The following is a 7500-nucleotide window of genomic DNA, read 5'->3' as shown; positions in this document are numbered from 1 at the left end:
GCAGAGCAGGGTTGATATATCTTTACTGGTTCTGCAGCAGAGGAACCACAGATGTTATTTACATTCTCCAGCTGCTCGGCGGCGGCGCAACGCAGCGTCAGACGGAACCGTTCCGTGTTCTTCACAGAACCGTTCCGTGTTCTTCACAGGTCACCATTTAAAATGTTCCTGCTGGTTTGAATCAGAACATAAAAAAACATGTAGAACATTTTTACTCAAAACTCAGTGTTATGATCCAGGAGGTTCTAGTAGGGTTCTAATAATTATATGATGAGACGTTCTCCGAAGCTCATAATTAAATAAACGGATGTTAATCAGAAGAAATAAATTGAAAGATTTTATCTCCAGATTATGAGAATTTGACTTTGTAGTTATTTACAAGAACACGTTCTCTGTTCCGTGTTCCATAGTTAGCCTAGCTTAGCACAAACACTGGCGTCAGGGGGAAACTGCTAGCATAGCTCCGCTGTGAAGGTTCTATGTTCTCAGTAGAACAGTGACGCTGGGAAGGTTCTATGTTCTCAGTAGAACAGTGGTGCTGGGAAGGTTCTATGTTCTCAGTAGAACAGTGGTGCTGGGAAGGTTCTATGTTCTCAGTAGAACAGTGGTGCTGGGAAGGTTCTATGTTCTCAGTAGAACAGTGACGCTACGCAGCGACGCCGCTCCACACGCCTGAAAAACATTCAGGAGTACGAACATCGTTTAGAGTCCAAAAGTTTCATGCACAACAGAACCCAAAAGAACCCAAACCATAAAAAACAAACCAACAGAGAACAGGAAAGAGAACACAGGAGAACAGAGGAGAACAGGGGAGAACAGGAGAACAGAGGAGAACAGGAGAACAGAGGAGAACACAAGAACAGAGGAGAACACGAGAACAGGAGAACAGGAGAGAACAGGAGAACAGAGGAGAACAGGAGAACAGAGGAGAACAGGAGAACAGGAGAACAGGAGAACAGAGGAGAACACAAGAACAGGAGAACAGAGGAGAACAGAGGAACAGGAGAACAGAGGAGAACAGGGGAGAACAGGAGAACAGGGGAACAGAGGAGAACAGAGGAGAACAGAGGAGAAGAGGAGAACAGAGGAACAGGAGAACAGAGGAGAACAGAGGAGAACAGAGGAACAGGAGAACAGAGGAGAACAGAGGAGAACAGAGGAACAGGAGAACAGAGGAGAACAGAGGAACAGGAGAACAGAGGAGAACAGAGGAGAACAGAGGAGAACAGAGGAACAGGAGAACAGAGGAGAACAGAGGAGAACAGAGGAGAACAGGAGAACAGGAGCACAGGAGAACAGAGGAACAGGAGAACAGAGGAACAGGAGAACAGGAGAACAGAGGAGAACAGAGGAACAGGAGAACAGGGGAGAACAGAGGAGAACAGGAGAACAGAGGAGAACAGAGGAACAGAGGAGAACAGAGGAACAGGAGAACAGGAGAACAGAGGAGAACAGAGGAACAGGAGAACAGAGGAACAGGAGAACAGAGGAGAACAGAGGAGAACAGGAGAACAGGAGAACAGAGGAGAACAGGGGAACAGAGGAGAACAGGAGAACAGGAGAACAGAGGAGAACAGAGGAACAGGAGAACAGAGGAACAGGAGAACAGAGGAGAACAGAGGAGAACAGGAGAACAGGAGAACAGAGGAGAACAGGGGAACAGAGGAGAACAGGAGAACAGGAGAACAGAGGAGAACAGGGGAACAGAGGAGAACAGGAGAACAGGAGAACAGAGGAGAACAGGAGAACAGGAGAACAGAGGAGAACAGAGGAACAGAGGAGAACAGGAGAACAGAGGAGAACAGAGGAGAACAGAGGAGAACAGGAGAACAGAGGAGAACAGGAGAACAGGAGAACAGGGGAGAACAGGAGAACAGAGGAACAGAGGAGAACACGAGAACAGGAGAACAGGAGAACAGAGGAGAACAGGAGAACAGAGGAGAACAGAGGAGAACAGAGGAGAACAGGAGAACAGGAGAACAGAGGAGAACAGAGGAGAACAGGAGAACAGGGGAACAGGAGAACAGGAGAACAGAGGAGAACAGGAGAACAGAGGAGAACAGAGGAGAACAGGAGAACAGGAGAACAGGAGAACTCTGCTGGTCAGACGTCAGCATTACTGATGAACACTTTTCTACATACAGATATAGATTTGAACACTTTGGTTTAGTTTAAACAAACTATGATCAGCTGTCAGGAAACTTCTTTAAAAAATTATTAAATTAAAATCAAATAAAAAATCAGAACAGTTAAAACGTACAATTCATTTGTTTTTATCAGTTTAACAGCAGAAAGAACATCAACAGACTTCAGATCAGTTTAACTGTACACGTATCTACACAGCCGCTGGCGCACGGCAACAGACGCCTGATAGGCCGGCTCATCGGCCAATCACAGAGCACGCAGACACAGGACGAGCCAATAGAGTTACTGAGTGGGAGGAGCCTCTGGTTCTTCAACACTGTACAAACACATCAGTAAAATTCATTCAGACAGAAGCTCGTAATGTTATAATATAATATATGAATATATAATATATAATGTTATATAATATATAATATAATATAATATATAATATAATATAATATATAATATAATATATAATATATATAATAATATCAAATATAATGTAATCTAAACCTTTAAACAACTGAGAAAAGTTGTTTTTAGGTTTTTTCAGTTTGGACGGTTCTGAATACTACATTACCCATGAGCCTCAGCTGCTGTTGCTATGGAGACGAAGCCAGCTCCAGGTTGTTTGATTAGTAAATTTATTAAACTGCAGTGTGATTGGACGTTTCTTAGTGAAATGCATGCTGGGAGTTGTAGTTATCAGAACCAGATGACATCACACTGCGTAACTCTACCTGCCCAAACACCTGTCTCACTGATGATGTCACAGCTGATCATGTGACAGCCGTCTGTCCCGTGTCTGACCCCGCCGCCTCCATTTCCCACAATCCCCTGCAGACAGGATGCGCACTGATTGGTGGGGCTCTCCTGAGAAGGCGGAGCCTGTAGCTGGATCTGTCCAATAGAAACTATAGCTGCCTTTGCCAACCAATCACCAATCAGCCCTGTCAGTGTGGGGACCAATCAGAAGTCCAGTGACATCACAGATGACATCACAGGTAAAGGAAAGGTTTTTATTATTGCTGGAGCCATTTCATTGGCTGTGCTGCCTGTTGCTAAGCAACAATGTGACTCAGCGGTAGCTCGAATAAACGCTCCAGACGCTGTGATGTCAGAGCTTCGACCAATCAGAAGAGTCGATCTGAGCGGAGTGTCCTATGAGGGGACGCAGAAAAAGCAAGAAGCTCCGCCCCCTGCTGGCGGGCTGCTACAGGTGCTGGTGAGGGACAATCTGAACACGATGAACAATTTAAAAAAAGCTGGAAAAATGCAAAGTTTAAACAAGGTGACCAAATGCTAAGCCCCGCCCCCTACACGGCAGCCATATTGTCATGTGGGGTGCTAAGCCCCGCCCCCTACACGGCAACCATCTTGTCCTGTGGGGTACTAAGCCCCGCCCCCTACACGGCAGCCATCTTGTCCTGTGGGGTGCTAAGCCCCGCCTCCTACACGGCAGCCATCTTGTCCTGTGGGGTACTAAGCCCCGCCCCCTACACGGCAGCCATCTTGTCCTGTGGGGTGCTAAGCCCCGCCTCCTACACGGCAGCCATCTTGTCCTGTGGGGTGCTAAGCCCCGCCCCCTACACGGCAGCCATCTTGTCCTCTGGGGTGCTAAGCCCCGCCCCCTACACGGCAGCCATCTTGTCCTGTGGGGGGGTGCTGCTGCTGCTGCTGTCGTTGTTGTTATTGTTGTCATGGCTACCCGGTGACATCATGCCGGGCTGTGTCCTGTCAGCCGCCTTGGGGGCGGAGTCTTTGTCTGCGGGTGTGCTGTGGGCGGGGCCAGGCGAGGACAGGGAGGCGGGGCGAGCGGTGGACGGTCGGTACGCCGCCATCAGCTCCGCCAGACGCTCCGTGGTCGGAGCCCACTTCCCAAAACCTGCTTCGTTCTGCAGGAAGATCACCGCGGTACCGTGGACCGCCCGGTAGTACATCTCCTCCCTGAAACACACACACAGTATTACTGTAGTATTACTGTAGGGTATCAGTAGGGTTAGGTGGGGTATCAGTAGGGTTAGGTAGGGTATCAGTAGGGTTAGGTGGGGTATCTGTAGTGTTAGGTGGGGTATCAGTAGGGTTAGGTGGGGTATCAGTAGGGTTAGGTAGGGTATCAGGAGGGTTAGGTAGGGTATCAGGAGGGTTAGGTAGGGTATCAGGAGGGTTAGGTAGGGTATCTGTAGGGTTAGGTAGGGTATCAGTAGGGTTAGGTGGGGTATCAGTAGGGTTAGGTAGGGTATCAGTAGGGTTAGGTAGGGTATCAGTAGAGTTAGGTAGGGTATCAGTAGGGTTAAGTAGGGTATCTGTAGGGTTAGGTAGGGTATCAGTAGAGTTAGGTAGGGTATCAGTAGGGTGTCAGTAGGGTTAGGTAGGGTATCAGTAGGGTTAGGTGGGGTATCAGTAGGGTTAGGGAGGGTATCAGGAGGGTTAGGTAGGGTATCAGTAAGGTTAGGTAGGGTATCAGTAGGGTTAGGTGGGGTATCTGTAGGGTTAGGTAGGGTATCAGTAGGGTTAGGTAGGGTATCAGTAGGGTGTCAGTAGGGTTAGGTAGGGTATCAGTAGGGTTAGGTGGGGTATCAGTAAGGTTAGGTAGGGTATCAGTAGGGTTAGGTGGGGTATCAGTAGGGTTAGGTAGGGTATCAGTAGGGTTAGATAGGGTATCATTAGGGTTAGGTAGGGTATCAGTAGGGTTAGGGAGGGTATCAGTAGGGTTAGGTGGGGTATCAGTAGGGTTAGGTAGAGTATCAGTAGGGTTAGGTAGGGTATCAGTAGGGTTAGATAGGGTATCAGTAGGGTTAGGTGGGGTATCAGTAGGGTTAGGTAGGGTATCAGTAGGGTTAGGTAGGGTATCAGTAGGGTTAGGTAGGGTATCAGTAGGGTTAGATAGGGTATCATTAGGGTTAGGTGGGGTATCTCTAGGGTTAGGTAGGGTATCAGTAGGGTTAGGTAGGGTATCAGTAGGGTTAGATAGGGTATCATTAGGGTTAGGTGGGGTATCTCTAGGGTTAGGTAGGGTATCAGTAGGGTTAGGTAGGGTATCAGTAGGGTTAGGGTTAGGTGGGGTATCTCTAGGGTTAGGTAGGGTATCTGTAGGGTTAGGTAGGGTATCAGTAGGGTTAGGTGGGGTATCAGTAGGGTTAGGTAGGGTATCAGTAGGGTTAGGTAGGGTATCAGTAGGGTTAGGTGGGGTATCAGTAGGGTTAGGTAGGGTATCAGTAGGGTTAGGTGGGGTATCAGTAGGGTTAGGTAGGGTATCTGTAGGGTTAGGTAGGGTATCTGTAGGGTTAGGGTTAGGTAGGGTATCAGTAGAGTTAGGTAGGGTATCAGTAGGGTTAGGTAGGGTATCAGTAGGGTTAGGTAGGGTATCAGTAGGGTTAGGTAGGGTATCTGTAGGGTTAGGTAGGATATCAGTAGGGTTAGGTAGGGTATCAGTAGGGTTAGGTGGGGTATCAGTAGGGTTAGGTAGGGTATCAGTAGGGTTAGGTAGGGTATCAGTAGGGTTAGGTGGGGTATCAGTAGGGTTAGGTAGGGTATCAGTAGGGTTAGGTAGGGTATCAGTAGAGTTAGGTAGGGTATCAGTAGGGTTAGGTAGGGTATCTGTAGGGTTAGGTAGGGTATCTGTAGGGTTAGGTAGGGTATCAGTAGGGTTAGGTAGGGTATCTGTAGGGTTAGGTAGGATATCAGTAGGGTTAGGTAGGGTATCAGTAGGGTTAGGTGGGGTATCAGTAGGGTTAGGTAGGGTATCAGTAGGGTTAGGTAGGGTATCAGTAGAGTTAGGTGGGGTATCAGTGGGGTATCAGTAGGGTTAGGTGGGGTATCAGTACCTCTTGCAGATGTGCTGGCTGCCGGACCGGTACTCGTGCTCGTAGGCCGGGACGCTCATCTGGTGACGCAGGAAGCGGCTGCTCTCCATGCGGCTCAGCGCCGGGGTCACCGGGTCACGCCACTCAGGTACGAACACGATGAAGGAGAGCGGCTCAGAGGAGCGGTCCAACAGGTCCTGGTACACAAACACACCTCAATGTTCTGATACACCTGATACACCTGAATGTTCTGATACACCTGATACACCTGTAGGTTCTGATACACCTGATACACCTGAATGTTCTGATACACCTGATACACCTGAATGTTCTGATACACCTGATACACCTGAATGTTCTGATACACCTGATACACCTGTATTATGGGTCAGGTGTATTATGGGTCAAGTGTATTATGGGTCAGGTGTATTATGGGTCAGGTGTATTATGGGTCAGGTGTATTATGGGTCAGGTGTATCATGGGTCAGGTGTATTATGGGTCAGGTGTATTATGGGTCAGGTATATTATGGGTCAGGTGTATTATGGGTCAGGTGTATTATGGGTCAGGTGTATTATGGGTCAGGTGTATTATGGGTCAGGTGTATTATGGGTCAGGTGTATTATGGGTCAGGTGTATTATGGGTCAGGTGTATTATGGGTCAGGTGTATTACGGGTCAGGTGTATTACGGGTCAGGTGTATTACGGGTCAGGTGTATTACGGGTCAGGTGTATTACGGGTCAGGTGTGTTACGGGTCAGGTGTGTTACGGGTCAGGTGTATTACGGGTCAGGTGTGTTACGGGTCAGGTGTGTTACGGGTCAGGTGTGTTACGGGTCAGGTGTGTTACGGGTCAGGTGTATTACGGGTCAGGTGTATTACGGGTCAGGTGTATTACGGGTCAGGTGTATTACGGGTCAGGTGTATTACGGGTCAGGTGTATTACGGGTCAGGTGTATTACGGGTCAGGTGTATTACGGGTCAGGTGTATTACGGGTCAGGTGTATCATGGGTCAGGTGTATTACGGGTCAGGTGTATTACGGGTCAGGTGTATTACGGGTCAGGTGTATTACGGGTCAGGTGTATTACGGGTCAGGTGTATTATGGGTCAGGTGTATTATGGGTCAGGTGTATTATGGGTCAGGTGTATTATGGGTCAGGTGTATTACGGGTCAGGTGTATTACGGGTCAGGTGTATTACGGGTCAGGTGTATTACGGGTCAGGTGTATTACGGGTCAGGTGTGTTACGGGTCAGGTGTGTTACGGGTCAGGTGTATTACGGGTCAGGTGTATTATGGGTCAGGTGTATTACGGGTCAGGTGTGTTACGGGTCAGGTGTGTTACGGGTCAGGTGTGTTACGGGTCAGGTGTATTACGGGTCAGGTGTATTATGGGTCAGGTGTATTACGGGTCAGGTGTATTACGGGTCAGGTGTATTACGGGTCAGGTGTATTATGGGTCAGGTGTATTATGGGTCAGGTGTATTATGGGTCAGGTGTATTACGGGTCAGGTGTGTTACGGGTCAGGTGTATTACGGGTCAGGTGTATTACGGGTCAGGTGTGTT

The 7500-nt window shown here is 48.5% G+C and overlaps 1 protein-coding gene across 2 annotated transcripts in view; it reads right to left on the bottom strand.

Annotated features, from left to right (window-relative positions):
* Positions 1 to 2555: 2555 nt before the first annotated feature.
* Positions 2556 to 7500, bottom strand: part of pcif1 (phosphorylated CTD interacting factor 1) — a 20972-nt gene continuing 16027 nt past the window's right edge. Inside the window, exons 15-16 of one of the 2 annotated variants that reach the window (XM_062416414.1) lie at positions 5955 to 6130; positions 2556 to 4074 (exon numbers count right to left, since the gene is read on the bottom strand). In XM_062416414.1, the coding sequence (XP_062272398.1) occupies positions 3759 to 4074; positions 5955 to 6130 (492 nt within the window). In that variant the 3' untranslated portion in view covers positions 2556 to 3758. The remainder of the gene's footprint in view (positions 4075 to 5954; positions 6131 to 7500) is intronic. The other variant, XM_062416415.1, reaches the window with a different exon arrangement.

This window comes from Scomber scombrus, chromosome 3, assembly GCF_963691925.1.
Source record: "Scomber scombrus chromosome 3, fScoSco1.1, whole genome shotgun sequence".
Lineage (NCBI taxonomy): Eukaryota > Metazoa > Chordata > Actinopteri > Scombriformes > Scombridae > Scomber > Scomber scombrus.
This window is presented reverse-complemented; position numbering and strand designations above follow the sequence as displayed.